The sequence below is a fragment of the Phyllostomus hastatus genome, unplaced genomic scaffold, assembly GCF_019186645.2.
Source record: "Phyllostomus hastatus isolate PE091 unplaced genomic scaffold, TTU_PhHast_1.1 phas_contig_86, whole genome shotgun sequence".
Taxonomy (NCBI): domain Eukaryota; kingdom Metazoa; phylum Chordata; class Mammalia; order Chiroptera; family Phyllostomidae; genus Phyllostomus; species Phyllostomus hastatus.
The window spans coordinates 56,632,475-56,659,885 of record NW_025333977.1 but is presented as its reverse complement, the minus strand read 5'-3'; the positions used below and the strand labels follow the sequence as shown (position 1 = coordinate 56,659,885).

Genomic DNA, 27,411 nt, shown 5'->3' with positions numbered 1-27,411 from the left:
TTGTATGCTCTTTAGCAGTTTATGCTCTTTAGTTTTTGAGACTGTCATAGAGTTGGAAAGTTACAACATGTTTAAAAATGCATTTCTCATTTTTGGCTTAATAACTAACAAAGCTATTAATAAAGACAAAAACAAGTTTTATGTAAATAGTTTACTTGTATCAGCATCTAGGTATTATTTAAATGTAATATATGTGTGAATCCTTTCAGGCCTATGTGAGTGAGAAGCATGAAGCCAATAAGGTCATCGCATTTGAGAGAGCAGGTCTTCTTTTTATTTTCAACTTTCATCCAAGCAAAAGCTACACTGATTACCGAGTTGGAACGAAAGTGCCAGGAAAATATCCTTTTTGTTGCCAGTGAATATAACTATGTGCATCATTTTTTTTAATCCTAAGAATAAGGGAAACTAATGCTGATCTTGGTATCAATAGCTCACAGTTTCCTTATCTGAAAAATGAGGGGTTTGAAATAGTTGATTGATAAATCTTTGCTCAACTCAGTAATACTGAATTAGGATGTTTCATTCTGGCTCTTAAAAGTATGATTCTAGACATTTAAAAAATATTTTGATCCAATATGCAAATATAGTTGGCAATTGTAATTTTTCTTTATGAAAATATTTTGTAAGTTGCCTCTAAGGATTTTGTTCCTTCCCCTTCTCCAATGAGTGAGAGGGCAGGCAGTGGGAGTAAAGAGAGTGTCCTTCCCTTTTCTCTTTCCTTTCTTCTATCATGCAGGACGTGGCTCACTTTCCTAAGTCTGAACTGCTAACAAATCAGGGCATGGAAGTGTGAGCAAAGGAAAGAGTGGGGAAAATGTTTTTTATATCCTCTGTATTTGTTTACTCGTTCATTTCTGATGCTTCCTAAGCACTTGCATGCCAGCCACGGGCTACGTGCTGTAAATACAGGAATTGTCTTAACAAATACAGTCACTGTCCTCATGGAGCTTTGATAGATAGAGATAGAGGTAGAGATAGAGAGAGAGAGAGAGAGATAAATAAGTATAGATATAATATGTAATATACATATATTTAATCCTCACCCAAGGATATCTATTGCTTTTAGAGAGAGGGGAAAGGAGAGAGAGAAACATTGATATCAGAGAGAAACATTGATTGGTTGTCTCCCATACATGCCCAATATGGGGATTGAACCTACAACCTTTTGGTTTATAGGATGATGCTCCAACCAACTGAGCCACCCAATCAGGATCTCATGTAGCTTTTAAATTAATGAAGAAAAAAAAACTTAGTAATTGTAAGTTGACAACTGTTACAAAAGAAAAAATACAGTGTATTTTAAGAGATTATAACTCACTAAATCAATGAAAAAAATTCAGGAGCTAGCAACAAAGTAGCACAAATTGTTAAGTAGACAGTAGACATCGTGTTCTTCTCCCCTGGAGCCCTAAAAATGATCAATATCTGCCACCTGAGCAAGTGCCTGACACCAACATGAAGTCCTGTGTGTCAGGGTCTCTGTCACTACAAGAAGATAAACCCCCAGTTCAAATGGCTCTAACAGTAAGGAAAATGTGTTTTCCATATAATAAAAGTCACGAGGCTCTGTAACCCTGGCATGGTGACAGTATCATTGTATTCCCTGATTTATTCTGTCTTTCTCTTTTCAAACTTTCATGGTGTCAGCAGAGTCGGAAGCCTGACACCTGTTACAATTGCAAGGCAACAGCCCTGTTTCCAAATGTCACCTTCAACACAACAGAAGGCAAATAGGTATTATTTCTGTGTCTTTTTCAAGAATGAAGTTGCTTTAGCAAATTTTCTTTTGAATTGTGTATGTACAAAGAAGCAGAAAAGAAAATCAATGTGATAACATTATCTGCACTATAAAGAGTTGTACTGTTAAAGGAAACAAATGTTCTCACCCTCATCATTTCAGTGAAGAATGCAAACAAATACTAGATTTATGGCATCTCATACATGACCCTTCTCAGCTCCAAACTGCTAAAATAACACCCCCAAGACTAAATCCTTCTGTACCTAATAATGTAATACAATCAAATCACAGTCAAAATATAATCAAACCAAAATATATTTACAGAACTCTTTGAATCTACTACAGTCTTTTATGAGCACTGTTCTTAACCCTTAAGTGGGGAAGAAGAGGTGTATAAAACCAAATGATTTTGTAGGCATAATGCAATAAATAAGCAGAGAACAGGAATCTTCCAAGGGAGATCAGAGGACCAAGAAAAAAAATAAAAATGGAATTGATTGATTGATTGATGATTTAAGCTTGGTTGGGGTGGGAGAGAAAGGTAGAGCAAGAGCGATAAAGAGGGAAAGATTGATTTATTGGTTGATGGATCGATTGAGGTAAAGGTTTTTAAGCCAGAACCTTGAGAAATGGATAAAATTAAAGTAGAAAATGTTGAGGAAGGCCATGTCAGCTGCAGAAAAGCATAGATATCCTTAGATAATGGGCAACACAATGAATTAATTGGAGAGTGATGATCATAAAAAGAAACACTAGGAAGTAGCCTGAAAAGATAGGTCAAGATGACATAAGAGAAGAATTCAATGCCATATTAATTAGTTTAGGCTTTTTTCCATAGGTTTACAGAGAGAGAATCGCTGAAGGTTTTGAGCTAGGGAGCTATTTGATAAGAATGTATGCTTTAGGAAAAGTCTCACGTACCCAGTGTATAGGAGAGTTTTCTTGAGGAGACAGAATGGAAGTACAGATATTAATTAGGAGAAATTGCAGTACATATAAAAGATAATTAGTGCATGAACTAAAGTAATGACAACAGAATACAAAGAGGTATGTGAAGGCCTTTCTTGTAGTGAAGAACTCAGCAATTGTTTGTACATGGAGTTTAGAAGAGAAAATATAAAGTTTTACTTTAAACAATGGGAAGAATGAAATTTTATTATTACTAAGTATAGCAAAGCAAGGAGGAATGAACAGAGGAATAGAACATATGAGTTTAATTTAGGATCATTGACAAAGGAACTTCAATAATTATGTTTATAAGAAAAATCTTGGTTCTAAGATGCATTGATCTCCTATCTGAAATCTATGTTAACTTTAATAAATATTATTAAATAAAACATACAGTTACATAGTAGAACCTACCCAAAAGTTAATTTTATTTAGTGATATAAAGTCAAACTGTACCTGAAAGTCTAGTTTGGTTTTGGGAAAAAAACATAAATTGGGTCTTCTGAAATTTAGTGATTTCTCTAAATGTCTATAGGCTCGTGTTATGCAGAAACTCTTTCCATTAATAAACACTAAATTCTTCACCTTAGTGATCCCTTTCAGAAATGTACCCATTAAAATCTGTAATGATATAGACACCTTGGGAAATTGGGCCATGTCTTCCTAGAAGTAGCAGTTGAAGCCTTGGTCATCTGTTGGATCTCTAGGAAAACCTCGAAAAAATATTGTTGGTTCTTTTCCTACAGTGATTTTGTTTTCTAGGGATTTGTGTCCACATGAACCTTATGTACTCTTGTTGCCTTTCTCATTCCTGTCTTTATGTCAACAACCTATTACTTATCCCCATATGCCATTGTTTCCTCTGGAGGCATTTGCATTTTAATAAGTCTCTTTGAATACTCAAGAAGTTTGCAAGACCTAATGGACTAAGATATCTAATGAAATAGTTTTGTTATAATGAGGATTTTTGTCTGAGGGGAGGGAAGCAGGCAAGCATTTCCACCATACTTTTAGACTACGTCTTCTGACTAGCTCTATGTTCATCATGCCAGCTTAAACTCATAGATAGAACTCATAAAAATCTTCTGGATTTTATGATGATCTATACTCCAGTGACCCAGTTCAGTGCAGATATTTATAAATTCCTACACATGTAATAACTATCATTAGAACAGTTTCCAGTTCTAGGAACCTCACTATTTCACAAGAAAAAATTCAAGGTTTTTTTTAAGTTTTTATAAATATTTTCTTACATGTGAATGCATTAGTTCTGTACTTGGGCTAATCCCTGTTCTGCATGCCAGATATACAAATCAGAAAGGCATTTAATATGCCCTTCATAGTACCACACCCTAGACATTCTTCTTCCAGACCAACTACCTCCAGTTTCTTTCATAGATTCTCATGAAATTTTCCAGGCTTCTTACCATATCTCCCTTATGACAATATACCCATCACTGTTCACATTCCTCTTACATTGTGTCCCCAGAGTGAACATCACGGTATTCCCGGGATGGCCTGGCAAGCGTGACACAGCATGCGCATTGCCCCCTGCATGTGATGCCGCTCTCTCATTAAAGTTACGTCAGCTTTACTGGCAGTCATCACATTTTCTGCCCATGTTGTATTTGCATTCAAATAAAAATCTTTAGTTTTTCTTAATATGTACTAGTGCTTTATTGTATCTCTCTTACTCTTTATTCAGTTAACAATTTTAACCTAAAATCCAAAATTTAACATGGCACATGAAAAACCATATATTGCTTTTGCCTCTACCCTATTGCTAGAGAAGATAAAAGAGTACTTGAGTAGAATAGCTCTCTGTCATTAATCTGATTGTACCATAAGCAACCAATAAATCTATCCTTTCAGCTTCTTGTTGTTCTAAGCTTGGCTTTAAGGATATGTTTGCCTTAACATTTTACAAGTCTCATCTATTTTGGCCTTTCATCTTTCTGTCTTTATTCTTACACCTTTAAACAACATTGTAGATAAACATTATACAATCATTTTATATACAGAAATTACAAAAAAATATTAGGCTTCCTAATATTTTTGTAGATAAACATTATACAATCATTTTATATACAGAAATAACAAAAAAAATTAGGCTTCCTAGGTTGTGTCCTGACTTTACCAGAGTGGTCTCTGCTGTTGGTATTTTCAACGACTGAGCCCGTGAATTGAATAGATTTTCACTGTAAAGAATCTGCGGTGGCAAGATGGGATATAGTAATGAAGTCAAGGAATTCATCAAATTTTTAATTCCCTGGAAAGCAGGATTTGGTGACAAATTTAAAGTTTCTAAAGAAGTCATTTGAACTTCTGTCAATGTGAAATATAAACCTGCAATAGGAAACACATCTGAATTCTTGAGCAGCTTCATTTTTTTTTTTTTTGAACCTGTATATCCTGTTTACCAAATAGCAAGGCATCATTTCTCACTCAAACCTGTGTGGAATAGGTGGTGCCTGTCTTCCCAAGAAACCATTGTAAGGGGAGCTATTTGGGGGGTAATGCCAGGCAAGGTAGATGAAACACTTCAAGGATGGTTTTAACTATCACTTCAAAATAAGACAGTACATTTGGAAAGCTAAGAGGGAAGTCTGATTTGTGTCACTAAGGTTTGAAAGTGGTCTTCACTGTTACGCCGAAAGGACATAGCATTGTTTCTGTAAAAAGAATCTACGGCCATACTATAGAAAATTAGCAGCAGCAGCAAAAATTCCTTGGCTATGCACTGTCTCACGTTGGTCTTTTTAGCTGCTAATCTTCAGTGTAATAATCACCAGTGTTCTTGAATACAGTAGATAGCGATGTGGGTCATGCAGAACTGAGATCTAAATATAATGGGTAAGTAAGCAGGTGATAAGTTTCATACTTAGGAAGATAATATATATTTTTCTGACATGTTATATTTGCTTATGATCTTGCATTGCTTAGCTGTAGAGAAAGAAACAGTATGCCCTTTATATTATCAGAAATATTGTATTCCTTCCCTCCTTTTCTTCACTTACAACATTATCAAATCAGATGGAAAACTGCTAAGCATCCAAGACAAACTTTTCTTTCTTATTTATTCTCAATAGCACAAATGATGATGCCACATTTTGAGTGTTGTGGAAGAGAATGTGAGTGTTAGGGGATGTCTTTTGAGTTCCTTCTGTTTATTAGCCATTTTCATTAAGTATCTAGTTTAAGTATTGCCCTATAAGCTAGGTTGTATAGCCTCATGTGACAAATCAGTAAACTGAGGTCTATAACTACCTGCCTTTCTTCCAGCATGTGGCTGACAAAGGTTGAGCAGTGTATTGCAAAGCCTGTGTTCTTTCTACCATATCATGGTGCCTCTTCCTCTTTGTTCTTGCACACCAGTGTGTGGTTGGTGGTGGTAGCAGTGGAAGTATTACTGATGGGGATTTATTTCTGGAATGTTCAAAATGATTTTGAAATAGTTCTGGGGAGATAAGTAGCAAGAGAAGATTATACACACATTTCAGGGTACCAGCTAGCTTCTCTGTCATCAGCTGCCTTCCCTCAGCACTCCACCATCACGCCTCACAAATTCTGCCCCAGATCTTCTTCCCTGTGACCCTTGTCAACACCCTACACAAGAAAAAAAAAACAGTAAAACTCAGGTCAATTATTGTGTTTACATTCTAGAATGGAATATAAATGTGTCATGGTGAATATTCAAAGTTAAACTTCTCTGATGAGTCACATCCATTTAGGTCAACTGTACAATATTCAAAGGAAACTTTAAGCCCTCAGCTTACTTTTAAGGTATGCTTCTTGGTGTGTACAGATTCATGTCATTTTGAGGCATGAACACTAAAATCAAAATTTTTAAATTATTTGTCAGCATTCCGTTGAGATGGGGGCAGAAATGACAGCAGCCCCTTTCCCAACGGTGCACCAACAGCAGTGAAAGGTTGAGTGGAGCGCCCATGAAGTGTGACTTGCGAAGAAGGTGTGAATCCAGGCCAAAAATATTTAAAGTTAAGGGAACAGATCAGTAAATAGTTGGATTTGACCCAAGATCGTTGAAATATTTTCATTAAACTGCTGCAAGAAGTGCTTTTTAAAATGTAAATTTAGGTTCTGACATTTGCAACCTGTACACAGAGTTTTTAATGAGCAAATAAGGTCACTTGGATGATTCACTGGAGTGTGATTGCTGAAGGCAGAGATGTTGCTTAGTTTATAGAAGCCTTTGAAGCTTGGTTATGTAACACTCTGTTTATTAAACCTGTGCTTTATGCAGCAAATGTGAACAAAGGACTTAATTTAGGACCAGCTAAATGACATATTCTGTTGAGATTTTATATGTAAAGGTTATTTCTTGACTAAAAAAAGTGGAGTATCTGAACTTAGTGTTCTAGTTTTCCAGGTTATAGATGTTTTAATTTAAAAAAATTAAAAATATAATGTTTTCTGAAAGGACCTACAACAATGGCTTTGAACGGATGCAAGAATGTTTTTTTTCTTGTGTTTCTGTGTGTGTGTGTCTGCTTTACTCTGTGCTACAGTTTAATGATTATGTTTTTATGTGAACAGAGACTGTTAATCCTACTAACAATTTTGTATTTAATATAAGTCCCCCTTTTGTTTCTTTAGCTTCAAAATGATGTACACTCATTGCCTAGGTTAGCCTTCTTTAGTTTCAAGATGAGAGTAATATTTGTAAACATTACCTAGTGGTTGTTCTGACCGTTTTTCATTGTTAAACACTGTTCAACAATCCTGTAATTTAACAGTAATGACAGATGCATACCCCCACCTCCACTGGCGATAAAAAGCTTATGATTTAGTGTCATTTTTCTACCCACGAATTTGAGATGAATCACAAAGAAAAACATTTTGTGTGATTAAAATATTTCAACTGCTGTAACACTTTTAGATTGGCTTAATATATATTCATAAAACTGTAGGAAGTAATGAATAATGAGCAAGCCCTTACTACAAACAAATGGTTTTAGTTTTTTGTGGGTTTTTTCTTTTTTTGCTTTGTTTGTTTTCTCTGAATAGCTGAGTGCTATTGAGTGTTCACTGCTCTGAAATGTTCAACAGCATTTGTATTTCTTTGCTTCATAGCCCAGTTGTGCAGTGATGGTCTCCTTTGGTTACAGAAATTCATCTAACAGTAGCTCAGTCAAGATTTCTGTCCTCTATTTCTTGTCCTTCTGTGCAAAAAAATAAATCAGAAACATTATTATGTCTTTGAAAATAGTACATAATCATTTTATAATTGTAGCACGAATGGGGAAAAACATTTGTGCTAATAAGAGCTACCATTTATTACAAACTTACTGTATGCCTTGTACCTCTACTTTATACTCTTTATCTCATTGAGTAAATCTTTTCCTGTCCTATGGAACAGCATTGCAAATGTGGAAGAAAAAAGTCTGCAATGAAATCACTGGCCTAAAAATTTCATATCTAATGTTTCTTTGAAAATAGTCCTTTATTTAACCAGTTCAAAACAGATGGTTTTCTTCCATCTTAAAAAATAAATCTAGTTGTCACTTGGTATCTTAAGCCAGTGTTTTTTTTTTTAAACTAGAGAATGCTGTATCTAAAATAAATTTCTAATATTGGAAGTTAAATTACCTTTTCCTTCTGGATCTCAGTAGACATTACCCTTTTTTCCCCAGTAAATATATCTGCCTAACAGAAAGCTGCTTAGATCTTCTGTAAGTGAGAAATTTCATTTCCATCATTTTCTGTTAAGCTGTTCTTACCCAAACCCCACAGGGTCAAGCTGAGTGGTCACGTTTCATTTATTTGTAAAAAGGGCACCTGAATAGCCCCAGAAGATTTCTTCAAATTAAGCCATAATGTAATTATTACTGGCCCACTATAATAATTTAAGAGCTTCTGACAATATGTGGATGCTACAACCAAAAGGAGAGTATCTTTCTCCAGAGAACAGTGGTAAGAGGAGAGCCACGAACAATGTGTTGTTGAACACAGTGGCTTCAGTATAACCAAGTATGAGAATCATCTCTAATTCTAATTCTATCAATGTATTTATTGGCCTAATGATGAAAATATATAATTAATTACTATTTTATGTGTGAAATTTATTTGTGTAATTATGATGATTTTTAGTTATATGGTATCAATTGTTGAATCTAGAAAGTATTCTATAGATGCTACCAAGAAAATTATTTAAAGCATTACTTAATTAAGTGCAATCATATTATCTTTTACTGGGAAACAATAAGTGCCTTATTATTATAGGAACATTACTTAAAACAAATTTATTTTTGTAAAAAATTATAAATATTACTGTCATTTTTCCCTATGAGCTCTTTATTATTTAGGGAGGTAGTTAAATTTCACTTTTCTTTTTTTTATCTTTATTGTATTTTTTCCATTACACTTTAGTCCTCTCATTCCACCCTCCCCCCAGCAATCACCACACTGTTGTCCATGTCCATGAGTCCTTTTTCCATTTTGCTCAATCCCTCCAGCCCCTATCTTTCCCCCACAACTTCCCTTCCAACACTCTTCCTTTTTGTTTTTGTTTTTTTTTAAACTAAGAAACACAAAAGAATAATAAGTTTCACTGGTGGTGGAATGTTTTTCTCTAACTCTGAAACATTTTCATCAGTTTGTTCTCTTATCCCAGTATTTTTATCTCCCTAAGGCTTATATAACTTGTATAGCTACTTGTAGTAACAGTACAGTAGTAAGTATTTCTGGTTCTTACATTGCAAACAGAGAAATTTGTTCCCATTACTAGGATTCCATGGGTTTTAGAATAAAACCATCTGATGGTTCAGTTCCATTTGTGTGTGTGGGTTTCAAGTCTTCTCACTAATATTTTCTGTGCCTGTGGGAAAATGTTTACTTTGAATACTTTCCCTCACAATTATCAGTGTAGGTGCACTTATGATAGTTATGGCTATGTGCACAGAAATGCTTGGGAATGATTGGGACTGATGGTGTGTGTGTGCATGTGCACGTGTGTGTGCACACACACACACCTACAAGCTTTGCTTTACAACTGCCAGTATCCTGTTGCTTTACAGGATACTAGCTTAGAGCCTTCTCATTCAGCTTTCAGAAGCATGGACTGAGTCCTATAGTGGTATGATTCCCTACTTGGTCTTAAAAGTTCAAAGAAAAAGAGGAATATACATTAAACTTGATATTCCTAATAACTGTGGTTTCAAATAGAAAAAATAAAAGGCTGTGTCTACTATCAAGGCTAAAACAATAAGGTTTGAGTTTAATTATTTTAATGTTCATACACTGCATTTTTTATCTGGCAGGTAGTGGTAAAGTGGTAGAAAATACTATGTCTATGTGTATATCCTAGTCCTGCCAAATTTTATATATATGACGTTGACATTTCATTTTGATACTCTATGTTTAGGTTCAGTCTTCTGTCCAAAAAAAAAAACTGGCCAGTCAAGTTGATATTTCAAGTTGTTAAGTATATGCTTACTTTAGTAAACACATAAGCATTTATACACTTCAATTAAAAATTATATAAAATGAGCCCTGGCTGGTGTAGCTCAGTGGATTGAGCACCGGCTGCAAACCAAAGCATCGCAGGTTCAATTCCCAATCACGGCACATCTCTGGGTTGCAGACCATGTCCCCAGTGGGGGCCACGTGAGAGGCAACCACACACTGATGTTTCTCTCTCTCTCTCTCTTTCTCCCTCCCTTACCCTCTCTAAAAATAAATAAATAAAATCTTCAAAAAATTATATAAAACGTCTGTTCCCAATATTGAAACCAATCAGAATTATTCCTGAGAATTAATTTCTTCAAACTGACATACATGTGTTTAATGATTGGGACTTCTCCAAACAGAAGGAAAACATATATATATATTTTTTTAATTTAATTGATTTATTTTTAGAGAGGAGAAGGGAGGGAGAAAGAGAGGGAAAGAAATATCAAAATGTACTTGCCTCTCCAGCGTACTCCACCAGGGGCCTGGCCTGCAACCCAGGCATGATCCCTGACTAGGAACTGAACCAGTGACCCTTTGGTTCACAGTCCAGTACTCAATCCACTGAGCCACACCAGCCAGGATATTTTAAAATTTCAAGTTAAAACTTATAGTGAAATGGGATTGTGTCAATTTTTTTATTGTTGTTCATTTATAGTTGTCCCACAAATATGAAAATTTAACACCATCAAAAGAGGGAAGAAAACCAAAGTTCTTTTTTATGGCAAAGCACTATCAAATTATTTCTTAACATTTAGGACAGCATTCATAGATAAAAACCCAAGGAGGATCATATAATAGGAAAATAATGAAAACCTACACAATAAGTATGACTAATACCAATCTAGGTCATAGGTAGAGGAGAGGAAGGGGTGGGGAAAGACAGGAATTCTCTATAGAAATTGCATTTTAATATTGAAAGACAGAAAATATAATAATAATATTTATAGTATGTTAAAAGTTGATAGTGCTATGGAAAAAAATCAGTACAAGTGAAAGAGAGTGTGGGGAGGTGTTTAATTTCCAGTTAGTCTGTTCACACTAGCCTTCTTAATCATTTCAGAAGCTTGAGCAGCAACAACTTAAAATTTAAAAAGGTGTCTAGTCCTCAAATAGTTCAATGTACCATCCAATTAAGCTTTAATGTTAAAGATTTTATGTAAGAGGAAAAGTGTTCAGATTCTAGTGAGAACAAAGACATGGGAGTAAAGAATACAAAAAAAAAGTCAGCAAGGAAGAAGAGGTCAAGTTGGGTGGGAAAAGGAAGCTAGGGAATAAATAGATTCACTTTTATATTTTTCATCACTTAAGACAACAGTTTAAATGGTCCAGGGTCTATAATAATAATAACATAAATAGCAGCTAATCATTAGGGAATTTTTTGAGTGCTAGGCCCTGTTTTAAGCATTTGATGTACACTGCCTCAATTAACCCTCACAGCTCTCTGACGTAGTGCCTTTGTTTTACCAAAAAGGAGCTGAGCCTCTGTGAAGTTCACTAACTTGTTTGGAGGCACACAGCTGATAATTGGCAGAACTGGGATTAGAATGTGGTTGTTGGACCCCAAAGCCCATGGATGCTCCCACCATATTTTACTCTTTTAGGGTGCTTTCTCCTATCCTTGTGTGTCTGCAGAAAGTGGTTCAGGGATGCTTACTTCTCATAATTGTCATTATTTTTCAGACTTTGAAGTTTCCAATTATTTTTCTATTTATACATATAGCATTAGACTCCACTGAAGGCTGTATTTGAGTAAGTTTCAGGAAAGGTGCTTCTTTATAGCTTATGTCAAAATTATTTCGAGTTCAAAGCACAGTGTTTGTTTAAAAAGGGTAGTTGAATCTGCATGGTTGAAACTCATTTTGATGACAAAGCATGTGGTTAAAAGTTAAATGAAAACCTGTCATTTTTCATTTTACAGTTCTAAATAATTGCTATTGCTTCATCAAATAATTTAATTTACAAGTTCTTTGGGTAATCTTTAATGACAAGAAAGCAACTATTTTTGAGAAAGATTAGTCTAAACTGTGTGTATAATTTTCCTTTATTATTCTTTCTTGAGTTATTGAGAAACAATGACATTTTTTTAAAAAAATTAAGTTATGTAATCATCTAGGACAAAGAAAAGTTCCTAATTAGGTTAAAATTTTCTGTAAAGAAGTTAGAATATATTTTCTGTTTGCACAGAAAAATATGTAGCACTCAATATTTTGTTATCATTCAATTTACTATTTACTGTTGTGTGTCATTAAGCTTGCCTAAGAATAAATTAATAATTTGCATGAAAATGCACTTGAAAAGGCATAGCAATCCAGTAATTAATGTGGTAAATAATGATATTCGGTCCCTTAATTCTTTGAGTTTATTTTATTGCTGTTGTGCATTGTATAGTTTTTCAAAATTTACAGCCAAGGAAGTAAACCTGCAGGAATTGGAGTTAATGTTTTTATATCTATTTTATTTTTAAAATAATGTAGTATTAGAGTATTTTTTAAACTAAAATCAAGGAGTGAAAAAAATTAAATGGACATTTTCCCTTGAAAGTAACATAGTAATGAATGCCACATTGCAATACAATTGTTTTGAAAAATAATTAAAACATCAGAACTCAATTGCAGTAAATTTTTAAGTTATCATATATTCTAGATCACAGAAAGGTGGAAATGCTAAATCTCACATACCCTACCCCCGCCCTTACACTACCACAGGCACACATTTCTAAAATGTACAACACCACCTCACGAGTCTTTGGTACTTCTATGTTTGGAAAGAGACCAGAGAGAGCAACTAAATGTAAACTAGGCATAATTTAGCCCTATTTATTTTTAAAAAAGGATGAACATATTTGAAATGCTATACAGTTATAACCCAAAGTTTTGTGGATTGTAGTGGCCAATAAATAAAATTCAGCATGTGAAAGATGAAAAAGGAAGGGCTGCACTAGAACGTCGGGGCAGCCCTGTGCTGGGTCGTTGTTTTTACACTGTTGCAAACATAGGGCTCTCCTTGCTTTTCAGAACCTGTTCTTAGTCTACCAGATGTTTATTCCAAGTTCCTTTGAATTTCATATCTAAAGTTTTCTGCCTTTGATATAGATTCTGTCTTCTGCAGTTACTCAGCTCCCAGAAGTTGTTGCAATCGTAACATGGGTGGGATGATCAAAGACTCAGATCTGAAAGTAGCACACCAGTTTCCTATACAAAACCGTTTGACCCCCTTTACCCATTCAGCCCACCCCCAACCCCCTGCCAGCCACTGATTTGTTCTCTTCATGATGACCTTGGTTCCTTGTTTTGTTTCTAAATATTTAAATAGTTTTAAATGCTATCCAAATAGATAGAGATCTATTTGATCTTCTTTTGGGAAGAAAATATCTGTAACAAAATTCCATCATTTTTTCCTACTATATTTTCCCAAATTGAGCAAGGTAAATATTTTGGACCAATATTTTGTATTCACCAGTTTCATATTCAAAGGTTCTCCAATGTACATTTTTTTACCACATTTTAACATGTCTTCAATTGGAATTTATCTTACTATGATCCCAGTGATTGCCATGATAGTATTTTTTTTTCTTTTGTTGGAATTATATATACATATAATTTATTTTAAAATCGACTATGTTTTACGTCTGAAGACATATGGTGATTAACCAGCTTTTCCATCTTTATGGTCATCGTAGTCACTGGAGAACTTCTTTCATTGTCACTCCTTTTGAAAGCTCAGGGATTGTACCTTATAATTTTTCTTAGCTTCATCAGTGGGAGTGCAGTGAAGTGAGCTTAGTGCAGAATGATATAAATGATAGTACTTCTTACATCAAAATCCTTATACTTTGAACAGACACTTTATCAAGTGGCTGAGCAAACACAGCAGCTTTTGAAGTATTTGAAGAGCCATTGAATTTAAGAGTCTTCATGCCTTCACTGTTCTTTACTCTTATTAGTACAGATCCTCAGAACATGGCTCTTCCTTAGTTCAAATTTAAGGACATAGATCATAAAATCATGCTTAAAACATCTTACCTACTTCAACCTGTTGATAGGTATATCAAATACTTAGAAAGCTCTTGAATTTAAAATAAGAAGAAATCATAATATTTTAAAATGACAGTCAAATGGATAGGGACCTATTGGATCTCCTTTTAAAAAATCTCCTTAAAATAATTCTGTCATTTTATTATTCTTTCCCTACTATATTTTTCCAAGATGAACAAAGAAAATTTTTGCTTCAGTGTTTTGTATTCATTCAATAAAATGAGCAAATGAACTTAATGAACAAAAAAACAGATGTGGAACAAATGCAATAAACTTCATAGATATTCAGACTCCATAGAATTCAGTCCTTTAATGCCAGTCTTTTAAATTTCATGAGGTGGATCATTTAAATGAATGTTACTTTATCTGCTTTTCTTCTTTTTTCTTATTTTTGTTATCATGTCATGTTCATTATGGCCTCTTTGTTCTTCACTCTCAGCTCTAGAATTAAACAGGAAACTTCACGTGGAAACACTTTGTCTTATTCTCTGCATAAAATAGCTGTCCCCTGTAGAGAGTAGGGTGATCTGATCTATATTTGACTTATGTGTATATTCCAGCTCTTCCATTTTTGTTTCCCCAAATTGAGCATCAATGTCCTTACCACTGAAAACAGTCAGTTGTACATCCCAAATCTGACTGACATCTATGTCTCTTCATCTGCACTATGAATTTAGCCATATCACTACTATCCATTGACCATTGTTAGACTCCTGGCTGGTTTCCCTTCTATTGTACCCCTGACCTCCAGGTTAACTTTCTTAACTGTCATGGCCTTTATCACAAATTGTCAGTATTGTCATACTTAATTACCAAAATAAATATTAACTAACTAGCCCGGTCTTTAAAACTCTATATACAGAATGTCAATCCTACCTTCCCTCTTGGCTCTACCTCATATTAAATATAGCTGTCTGCTTTATTTAGATATATATTATGTATGTCTAATTTCTCCTTATAGGCTATAAGTGGCATATAAACTAAGACCTTATCTAAGTCATATTATAAATCATGCATAGTGCTTTCCTCATACATTGTTTTATTTAGTAAGTGAATAGGGGAGTAAAGATAGTGTTTTCTACTGGAGTATTAAAAAGTCATTTAATATGAGCTCTCTTGATGAATCAAAATTGTCATCCTGAGTATCAGTTTCAAAGATGTGTGCAACCTATTATGAGAAGGCACGCTGCTAGGTGGAGGGAGGTAGCTTTGAGCAAAAGGGCATGTTGAGGTGCCCTGCTAAATATATTCTATCTATTCTCGAATTGAAAACCACATAAAGACGCTAGTTTAAATAAGTGTAAATTAGCTCCGAGTAACATTTTCAGAGAAATTTTTTGGTGAAATGTTGGAGTTTTAAGGGGTTTGATGTTATGTGGGCCTCATATCCCATACCTGGGCACACACATTATTAAGAGGGAGCAAGGGATGCCTGAGTGACGGAACAGGAAAAGAAATCCAGTTGCTCAAATAACCTACTTAAAAATTTGTGTCTTAAGCAACGTTCCGAAAAGGTGGGGGTTTTTTGAATAATATGTGGTAGTGATTTTTATGAGTAATTATAAAGCTCTTTCACAATCATTACTTTTAATTATTAGTGTTTAAATTGTTTGTCTTTCTGTGTCTGAGGGCTGCACTTTCTAAGGGTCGTTGCGCACTCTGGGTCAGCCACACAGCGGGCTGGGCAACTCAGAAAGTGGCCACAGCAGAATTTTTTCTTTAAATTATAGATCAGAGAAATAGATCTAAAATGATGTTTTGAAACTTGCATTATGGGTTTTTTAAGCTTTTCCTTTATGACTACAAATTATATATATTAAGTGAATAGATTCTAACCATTTTTAAGTATGATGATCCCTTTCAATGTCAAAAAGAAATTGGATCCTTATATAATAATGGTTCTGAAAGAACAATTTCTCAATCTTTAAGAAACTATATAGATACAAACTTACCTTAAATTCGGTGACTTTTTAAGTGGATCTGCATTTTAATAAAAAATGCACATTATTTGAAGTACAGTATCAAATGTGTATAATCACAATGCCTAATGCTCACGTAGATTCTCAGTCCCTTATAAGAACAGTCACTCGTTTGGTGAAATCCTTATAATGCACGGACACCAGTGTTTTTTATCCCACAGATTGTGGTCCACTGCTTTTGATGATACATACACTTGCTGTCTTCGGACACTGTGTTGTTAACCAGTAATGTTTTTTTTTTTTTTTTTTTTTGCTTTTTGAAGATTTATACAAGTGTTTAGTTAACTAGTATGAAGAACAAAAGTTAAATGTTTGTTTTAACAGTTTCTTTAATTCCACAATGTTTCATTTATTTACTATGTCTCCAATTATTTTCACAACCCATATTTTACCATGAAATAGATTGGTATATTCCAATTATTTCCAGTTTTATTTAGTGACTTTAGAATGTGCCTGTGCCCAGTAGTCATCCTTTGAATCTCAGTCTTTCTCTCTGTCTCTCTGTCTGACTGTGTGCGTGCTCCTTTCTCCTTTAAACACACTAATATGTTATCAGTTTGAATTTGAATCAGAACTGGCTGACCTGGATTGACTAAAATGGAGCCACCACCTCCAGCAAAGTTCCTATAAGTGACTCCATCCAGATTTCCTACCCAGATAGGGTTCCTTAAATGTGAAAATGATGGCCATTGTTTACTACCTATATGTACTTTTAATGTGATGTTTGCTGTAATAACAATAGGCAAACATTTCTGAGATTAAAGATTTTTATACCAGGAAAAGAAAATACAAAATGCTTAAACTTGTCTGTATGCCTCCTTAGGCTAAAGAAATTTAAGATTTCTCAGCATGGACGAACCTGGAAATGCGATGCTAAGTGAAATAAGCCTGTCCAAGAAAGACAAGTACCATATGATTTCATTCGTATGTGGAAGCTAATGAGCAAAGGGAACCAACCAACAAAATAGAAACTGACTCATAGATGAGGAGAACAGACTAAGAGCTGTCAGAGGCAAGAAGGATTGGAAACTGGGTGAAAAAGGTGAAGGGATTAACCAAAAACAAAATAAAACAAACAAACAAAAACTTGGGCACGGACAACAGTACGGTGATTACCAGAGGGAAAATGGTTGAGGGGAGGTAGAAGAAGGTAAGGGATGAGGGAATGGTGATGGCAGACCTGACTTTGGATGTGACCACACAACACAATATACAGATGATGGATTATAGTATTGTACACGTGAAACCTATATAATTTTATTAACCAGTGTCACCCCAATAAATTCAATTAAAAAAGAAATTTAAGATTTCTAAGCATTGGTGTATATTTTCTTATGGAATATTGTATTAAGGGTCACGTCTAGCTACTCTAGGCATAACAAATTTGAACATAGTAACTATAACTTTTCTTTTGTTGTAAATAGGGTAATGCTAACATGTCTAATAACTCGGTGAAGAATCAGGTGTTAAATTCTAGTAAGATCACATGATTGCAACATGAATCCTGTGGCTTGATGGATAGTAGATTGGCATGATCTTGTGTGTGAATAGCAGTGTACTGCCAGGAACCACAGGGAGAAGTAAGCCTGCTTGGCCTCCTCTCTTCAGACCACGTGTGGATTCTTGGTTCACTTCTGTGTTTCTCACTTTAATAATCGGGATCTAGAAAACTGGAATGGCTTCAGAGATGAGGAAGTGGCAAAACACCACATCAAGTGAGGGATGATCAAAGGTTCTGAGATTGTACTTAATATGTAGTTACTAATGTAGATAGGTAGATGATAGATTTAAGACATATGGAGATAACATAACTATTATTTAATATTTCAATAGGTACTGTATTTTGAACTTATCTGTTATGGATTTTCTGGGTAGAAATATGGTGGAGAATTTCTAACAAATGGAATGAGTTGCATTAAGAGAGATGTCGATTCTTCATTAAAGGTACATTCAGTCCAGGGTAGATGGTCAGGAAATGAGCTGTAACAGAAAGATACAAGAGTCCCATCCGGGTGTGGACTGGGTCACATGTGGAGCCCCTTTTAAACAGGAGAATCTCTGGAGTCTTACAAGATGGAGTGTTTAATACAAATTATAATTCCATAGTTTGTAGAATATTCACTTCTAAGTTGCTGCCTAAGAACATATTTTACAATGTCTCACTCAACTCCTGTGCCGGTTTGATTCCTTAAATACTGTACATTCAAGATTGTGCTAGATTCAGACGCACCGGAATATGGAGGACACCAGAGACTGGACCACAAGACCGATTTCTTTTCTGAGGCTTTTGGACATAATGGGCTTCCCAATTCTCTGTTGGTAAGTAAGGTTTTTAAGATATTTTCACTGCATTTAAATTTAATCTTTTAGTTTTAAAGTAATGTTTTTGTCAAAAGAAATAATTTCTCAACATCTAAGCAACATGCCGAAATGTGGGGTCAGGTGAGTGGGAAATGATGGCTTTGCTGAAAACCCAGATGCCGTGTGTGGTCTTCAACTCAACTGGGTTTTAGAAAACATGGTGAGGGACATTTGGTGGACATTTGAGGAATCTTGAATTTAATAGGATTAAAAATTATTTCTCAAGAAATAACAGGGAAGTATCTTTAAATTTTTCTTTCCATCATGAACATTTCTATTTTTAATGCCACAGTATACTTCCCTGTGTTCATGCTTCCTCTGTAATATTTTATATGAAGCAGATTTCTACATTATTGACTGTCTAATGAAGTTTAATTTTAAACATTTTAAAAGAATCAATAAAACATTTTTCTTCTTTGACTGATTTCTTTCTAGTTACAAAATTCTCTGGTTCCCTCATATTACTGAGGAAGGCATTAAATTATATAACTAATTTTTACTTTGTGTTCTCAACACAAATGAAGGAATATTGCTTTAAACTACTAGGTTTAGGTTCTTTCTAAAATATGGAATTTAGGAGTTCTTCACATCTGAAAGAATTCTTCATTTGTTCTATTGGCCAGACGGGAAGCTCAAGTCCACATCTGCATCCTGTGTGTCTTTGCTCATCGTCAGCAGTGTGTTCCCGCTTCTCCACCTCTTGTCCTCCCCGCCTCAGTCCGTGTCTTGGGCTTGCATTTTGTTCCCCGTGGGAGGTCTTGGATTAAAATTTGTTTCATTTTCATGAGGCCAGGATATATCTAACAAATGTATCAATAGCTTTATTGTAGCTGTTAAATTCTTTCATTTTTTTTCAAAAGTTGGGGTATAAGTCAAGCAGGAGAATCTGTGTGGGACCCCTGGCATCCTCACTTTTCAACTCTATTCCCACCTCTTCGAATGGTGCCAGCACCTCTCTGTAAACCTCCATGTTGTATACAGAATGGACGTTCCAAAGGCAGTGGCATAAAATAATGCAAAGAGCAAGATTAAGTTGTTGATTATAGGTGTTGAAGAAAGTGCAGTGGCCACAGGAAACTTGGTGTTACTCTCAGTGTATGTGTGCATATGGGGGTTATTAATGGCAATGTTGATTCATCTTTAGATATAAATGTAGATACCTAATCATTTTTAAGAGAGAGGGTGCAAAAGTGCTATCAGAATCTTTCTTCAAAGAATGATTGCTGTAGTTTGTCAAAACGTTCAGTTTTACCATGTAAACTAAGATTGACAAAGTAGTTTCTGAAATGAATAAGAGAATTATATTAAAGTTCTGAAATTACCAAAGAGTTAGAGACCCCTACAGGGTGAGGGAAGATGATTCATCTTGTAAAGAGGCATCAGGGAGAAGTAGCAACTGATTGTGATAAAGCTGAACTTGAACCAGTTAAACCAGACAGGAAAGAGAAACATTCAGACAGCAAAATTTTATATAATAAAATTTTTATTCCAGTGAAAACACTAGAGAATGTCATGTAGAGAACATAGAATCAAGCCACCCCAGCTGCCATTTGCTAGCTATGAGAATTGAATATTTTAACCTTTTTTTTTTGCCTCAGTTTTCCTTAATTGTATATTGAGGATAGTAGTAGTATATCCTCCTTACAGCAAGAGGTTCTTAGGAACCATAAATTCCTTAGTACAGCCAAGCTTTTTGAAAACTGCAAAATGCTATCGCATCTGTATTTCAAAGTTACTATTATTTTTTAGATATAATTTTTAGGTATTTTAAGCACATTACTATAACTAGGTGTTTTGAAGGCATGGAACTAAGAAGCTTCCTCAACTTTGGGGAAAATAATCTTAAATGAGGTTTCCCAGCCTTTGGGGGTGGGCACCAACTATCTTGGCATCCTTTCATTTTTGCAAGAGCAAACATATTCTGTCATAATTAAAACAACCAACTAACCAGTGACAGGAGCAGCCAGGAGATTACTTTTCAAGCACTAATTGCATTGATCTTGCAAGTATGAAATGTGCATTTTTAAATTAGCAGGTGGAATGGAGAATACACATAAATCTCGATAACAGGCTGAGAAATACAGCATTGCAAACACCTGAGAAATAGCATAGAGAGAGTTTAACCACTGCCTCACTGCCTGTGATAGAGTTTTGACCGAACGTGGTCAAAAAGGTAAGATGAGCTGTGTCTTCCGGCAGCAACAGTGTGCTGTTTTCAGCAACTACAGGTGCTTCAGGATTACTCATTTAAATAAGTCTTTAGGCTCCAGATGAAGTGATCACGGGTTTGAAGGTAAGAATAAGGGAGCACAAATAGACCAGAATATCCGTTAAAACATGCCTTCTCTCCACACTTACCTTTGAAGAGCCAGAGAAAAAAATGCATTAAAAAACATACTGGTTACAAGAATGCCTCATTGTAATGAAACTCTTTATTAAACTTATCCAGATGTGCTGGGATCCAATCCAGTTTCTTGAACATGACCAGAAGTGCTTATAGGTCTTATTTCATCACCAATGAGAGATCACTTCTACCTCCCACATGCCTAGAATAATTGGGGGAAGGAAGACAAAAATATAACTTTGTCCTTGTTCTTGAAAGTTCTGTCCAACAGAAATGGTGCACAGCATTAGCTAAAGTTCAATTTTTAAGCTCAGTAATCCAAGGGATCTGCTGAATAGTGTCAAATCTATTTTCAAAGATCAACGAAATATAGTCCGAAGGGATGTTAAAGTAGCTGTATGCTCTGCCTCGCCAGAAGGCGCCACATGCGTGCGCTTCGGGAACTGAAGCCGGAGGAGGATTAACTGCCTCTGCACTCTGTCGAGCTGTGTTTGTGGACTTCAGAGCATCTCACAAATGCCAGGCAAGAGGCAACAGGATAGAACGTCTCCCTTCTGCTTTCCTGGCCATTTTTGGAAAGTCCACTTCAGCACAATCATTTCTTTCTATTTTGGTTCTTGATACAGGAACTTACGTGTTAGCCTATATAATAATCAGGGCACTGGAGAATGGGGCGGTGGGGGTGGGCTTTCTGTCTCTTCTCTGGTTCATAAATTCAAAATTCATGGCACCAATGGGAGAACAGAGATTATTGGACCTGAAATGAAATGAATTAGATTCCTTTACAGTGACTCGATCAGCCTGGATGGTGAAGAGTGAATGAAGCAATAGTTTCAGCATTTACTATTTTATCACTTGAGCTCCTTGTCATTAAGAAGTGAATCTGTGTATGGCTACCCTCCCTTGACCAGAGGTGATAATGTTCCAAGACCCCCAATGGGTGCCTGAAGCCAGATAGTGCTGGACACTGTATGCTGTTTTTTGGTGTGTTTTTTTCTGTGCATGCAGGCCTATGGTAAAGTTTAATTCATGAATTAGGTTCAGTGAGAAAGAACATCTATTTATGATAAAATAGAACAATTACAACAATGTACTGTAATAGAAGCTATGTGAGTGTGGTCTCTCTCAAAATGTCTTCATGCACTGCACTCACCTTCTCACTGAGAGTAAGCATTGTACTGCCCTTTGGCCTCTCCTAGTTACCAGCAGCACTGCACTTGTGCAGGGGCCGTGAGTAGAAAAAACGAGCGTTACTTGAACACAAGCACAGTGACACTGTGACAGTCGTGTAGTGACTGAGATAGCTAAGTGACTGACAGGTGGGCCGTGTATGCAGTGTGCAGGTACTTGACAAAGGGGTGACTCAGATCCAGGTGAGACGGAGAGGGAGGGTGGGGGATGTTGCCACGCTGCTCAGAGTGGCCTTCAGCCTAAAACTGTTTATTCTGGAATTTTCTATGTAATACTTTCAGACCACGGTTGACTGCTGGTAACTGAAACCTCAGAAAGCAAAATCGTGGATAAGGGCTCACTGCTGTACTCCCATTCTAAACGTAAGGGTTTAAAAGTAGACTTTCTGTTTAAATATGGTAGTTGTCATAGTCATATCTTTTTTATTATCCCTCAGCTGTTAAGTATTGAAAATACAACTTACAGTTAAGAAATGTCTTTTACTCTATCCAAAATTATGAAAATGTTTATTTTGCAAACAAAAAATAATTAAACTTCTTAAAGTTGACTCTTTTTAATATTTCTAACTTTGATAAGATACTATATAATTTCTATATAGAAATAGTTATGGTATCACTTTTCTGTTAACCCTAATGCAAAACAGTGAATTAGAATAAGATTTTTTTCTTAGAGCATATTTTATGAACTTAAAGCATGTTCATGAAAATTAAAATTATATGTCTCACTTGTATTTTTCAAAATTATTTGTAACTTTTAGTAACCAATGGATGTATGTAGACTGCTAAGGATCATCGAGTGATATCCTCACCCTTCAGTTATGGGCTATTGATAAATTTAACAATTTCTAAGAAAACTTTAACATCAGCTTTTAAGTATATTTCACTTAAAATTATTTTTAAATATTGTTTTTAAATTCATCACACCAGTTTTCAAAAATTGTGTAAATAATTTTAGCAACTTACTTATGATCCTAGAAGAAAATAATACCTTTCCTGGATGACATTGCACTACATCACTGTGTGATCAGTTATGTTTTTTAGCCTTACTGATGGTTGGCGTGGTGGTGAAGTCATCAAAGCAGTCAAAGTAACTAGGTAGATTACTGTGCATTTTGACTCTCTTAATAAATGAATTGGATTATAATGTGGCACTCTGATTTCTTGTAAGGAGTGGACTGTGAATATAGCTTGACAAAAGGGAATTCATGGCCATGCATTACATTGTCTTATATGTTCTTAAGGTGGCCCTAGCCTCAAAATGCTTTGGGCTTAGTGGCTAATAAATGGGCTTAGTAAATTTGTGTATCAGCATGTGTTATCTGCACTGCTTAGGAAATGCATACACTTAGATATAAATAGTTCATACTTAAATATACTTAAACATTTATGTTTAAATCTTAAATTGTGTTCATATTTTTCTATTGCTGTGAATCAAAACTAATTTTAGAATTAAATTTTCAAATGAGAGTTACAGAGCCAAAACTTAGCACTAAATTATAGAATCCCTACACTGTTAATGTGTCTAGCTCTCTCACCATAAGGCTTAGCTCTGGTTATCTCATGTCCTTTAGCATAATTGCCGATCATTTCCTAACCATTAAGAACACTGATTTTCAAACTCAGAACCCTAATAAGGAATGTTGCTTATACTGCAAGGGCTCTGGAGCAACATAAACACAGTCTGGTAATTAACACTGACGTGGAAAAAAGTGCTATAATTACACAATATTCCCATTAATGATATTATACAATTATCAAATGAAGGCTTCTGAGCAGATAGTAATAAGAGGTCTTTAAGTGTGACTGGAATTGACATCATAAAGCTCCTTAAATGAAATGACTGACATCATTTAATGAGAGTTCTTGGAGCACTTTTTTTTAAAGCCATTAAATGCCAAAATCAGAAAATCTCGATGCATATATTGTGAACCTTGAACTTCTTAGGTCATCCTTTTGTTTTACTTTTAAATTTGGGCTAGCTAAAATACCAAAAGATCACAGAGTAAGATTGTTTCTAAAGTATCAGTTTATAGTTACCATTTAATATTATTAAAGAAATCAGAATGAGATTATAAATCAAACAGATACCAAAACTGCAAGGATCCAAATAGGAGCTCGGTGTGACTTGTCCTGATACGATGCTCATTGCTCGCTGTGCCCCTGAGCAGGGACTTGTTATTATTTGTCCTGGGCCCGATGTGAGCATTTCATTGCCTCTTTCTCAGAGTCCTTCTGTCTGCATATCGGACCATATAACATCAGATAAATGTTTTTAATGTAAAAGGAACTAATTATTTTGTCCAGTTCTGATGCTATTGTGAAGTTTAGGTTGGTCTTCAGTTTTAGAGTGCTCATAAGAGAACAATTCAGAACCATTCTGATTATAACCTGCTGTCCCACTAATTAGTTATATACCTACTTACTATGATCCCACAAAGTCAACACAGAGCAGAGTAAGTACGTGGCAAATTTCTTTGGAAGGCCAGGACACGGTCTTCTGATTCATGCCTGTTTTGATAAGACTTAGGAGGGAACTGGTTAAATTGGACTATTGGTTTCTTTTCTCTCCCCTCCTTTGCTTTGCTCTGTATTGCCTTAATCTGGAGCTTGATTATGGAAAGATGCCATTCTTTGAACTGGATCTGTCTGGATCGTTGGTAGGAGTCCTCCTTTGCTTTATGAGTATCCCCAGCTTCCTTTCGTCACTAAGAGAAAATATTGAATAGAAGGGATTACATTAGCAATTAAGTTGTAATGTAGTTTAAAAGCTATAGGACATCAAAAACAATGTATAAATTATAGGGAAAGAGATTGTGCAGTGCTTTCTCCTCATTTAATGATTGCAAGGCTACAATGTTGATCTTTTGGAAATACTGGATTGCAGATCAGACTGTGAGACATTGAGCTACCCAGTGACTTGGCATTTATGAAATTTTTCTCAGCTGCTGCTGATCATTTCCTAAACAATGTTATTTTTAATTGAATATGAGGAAAACTATTCTCTAGTTATTAAATTCATATTATAAATTCTCAAAATGCCATCATTTTAAAACTGCTTTCATCTTTAATGATCAAAACTAACCAGCTATATTGGTTTATTAGATTCTTTAAAAGAGCTTTAAGTGTTCTTTTTTAGTTAATCTTTATTGTATTTTTTTCCATTACCATTTAAGTGTTCTTTATTACAGAACCCTTAAGGGAAAACATTGTGTTCTTTTGCAGATCTGAGACGCATGAGACATACAGTTGTCTCATTCAGTGCACATGCTGATTTCACTATTGTTTATCCCTTTATTCTTTACTTATTTTTTCATTCATTCATCCTGGGCACCTGCTTTGTCATTTGACACCTGCTAAGAGGAATGTGAAAACATGTGGCTTCTGCCCTTGTGAAGCTCAGAGTCTAGTGGGATTGATAGTAAACTTGAAAAAAATCACAAATTGTGTTCAGAAAGAAACAAAGATGGTGCTGTGATAGAAAACGAAATGGGAAAACTGCCATATCTCATGTTATCAAGAAACACCTGTCCATGGAGCTGGGGTATTTCAAGATGCAGGAGATAAGGAAGTAGCACAGTCAGGGGTGTTCTGAGCACTGGGCACTGCACAGCAGAGACCTGGAGGAAGGGCAGGGTGTGACCTGTAGCTGGTAAGGAAGGGGAGGGAGACCAGTGGTCCTGAGCCTTGATGAGGGATGTACTCATGCAAATAGGAGCTGTGTCAGGACTCTGCTGAGCATGGAAAGGATGCGTATTATATTTTAAAAGCTGTGGCAAACATTTTGATTGTCTTAAATTGGTAAGGGGCCTAATAATCACTTAGGATTCCTTATATTAATTTTAAGTTTTTATCCCTAAAATGATAGGAGAAAATAAAAAACAAGATGATAACTATCTTGTGTTAATCAGTGTTTTGTATATTACTTTTCTTCACCTAAATAGACTAACATTGTAACCTGTAGGACAGGCTTCCTGTACCACTTCACGGTGTCTGGGGAATATTTTTTTGTAAAGCCTGTGGTGCCCTCTAGTGGTAATTATTTTAAATGAGTCTCACAGTGATGCCAAAACTGTTGGAAAGGTGAAATCGTCTCTCTCCCAAGATGGTAGAATTGTCAAGATAGCTAAACTTTAAGCAAATGTGAGAGGGAATCATATCCCTTTGCTTAATGACATCACTTTAAGTATTTCTTTTAATTGCACTGATATGATTGTGTTGACTTAGGTGTACATTCCAAGCCGTGTGGCCCTCATCCTTCACAACGTGGATCTGCCCAACTGAAGAGACTGGATTTCAGCCCTCCCAGGAAAAGACGTCTGTTTTGTTTTCCTCTTCTCATTGTCACATAACATATGATGTGTAAGCTTTTCAGAATACAGTGTCTGGCCAAAGTGTCAGATGTCTGAAATTTGGTATTGACTTATGCAAATGACTGTCAAACCTTTCTTTAAGAAGTAGAGAATATTTCTGAAATTTCAGGGATCTTAGACTATATTTTCTTGATATCTAAGCAGCTATAATTCACAAATGAAGTTATATATATGTATGTATATATATAATATACATATACATATACATATATATATATGCTTTAAACAGATAAAGTTATATATATGTAGTCTTTAAACAAAGTTATTTTCCTGGCCAATTATTTGATGCTTTTAAATTGAAATTTGAATCATGTGTCATATATGATTATTTCTGTTGAATACATCCACTATTTTTTAAGATGGGTAGTTGGTGGCTTTATTTGTTCTAGTATCTCTTGGTCTAACTAGGGAGGTACCAAGATTGTTACTATGTTTTTTCAAACTATCCTCAGAATAATGTAATAAATATGTAATAATGATGTAAAATTAAGAACTGTATTCAGTATTATAGATAATATAAAAGTCATCATCTATGAACTCATCCATGCATCATTTTGCATAAGTTCTTTCTACTTTGTGATCTCTTGTTCACTTAGTGTCTTGGTAGATTCCGATATCTTAGTCTTTTTCTGAAGGCCCATAACATTTCAGAAAATGTCTTTTCCTTTCAATAAATTTTAAAAAATGACTGAATAATTGAAAATTGCCTTTGCTGGTGTTTCTTTTGCTGCACAATTATGGAGATTGATTTAGAATGAGTATTAAAATGCCTACCTCAATCCAATGCCTTCCCCACATACATGCACGTGTGCACAATGGACTGGGCATGCAGATTAATAATATTTTCTTCTTCAGGTACTATTCTGTAACTTTAAATTATATTAACTAGCCCTGGCTGGCATAGCTCAGTGGATTGAGCGCCAGCTGCGAACCAAAGCATCGCAGGTTCAATTCCCAGTCAGGGCACATGC

At 35.3% G+C, this 27,411-nt stretch overlaps 1 protein-coding gene across 1 annotated transcript in view; it reads left to right on the top strand.

Moving 5' to 3' along the window:
* The window catches only part of GBE1 (1,4-alpha-glucan branching enzyme 1), a 268,090-nt gene extending 240,947 nt beyond the window's left edge, over positions 1–27,143 (top strand). Inside the window, exons 14-16 of the mRNA XM_045851712.1 lie at positions 210–340; positions 18,377–18,494; positions 26,295–27,143. Coding sequence (XP_045707668.1) covers positions 210–340; positions 18,377–18,494; positions 26,295–26,351 — 306 coding nt within the window. The 3' untranslated portion in view covers positions 26,352–27,143. The remainder of the gene's footprint in view (positions 1–209; positions 341–18,376; positions 18,495–26,294) is intronic.
* Positions 27,144–27,411: the final 268 nt, after the last annotated feature.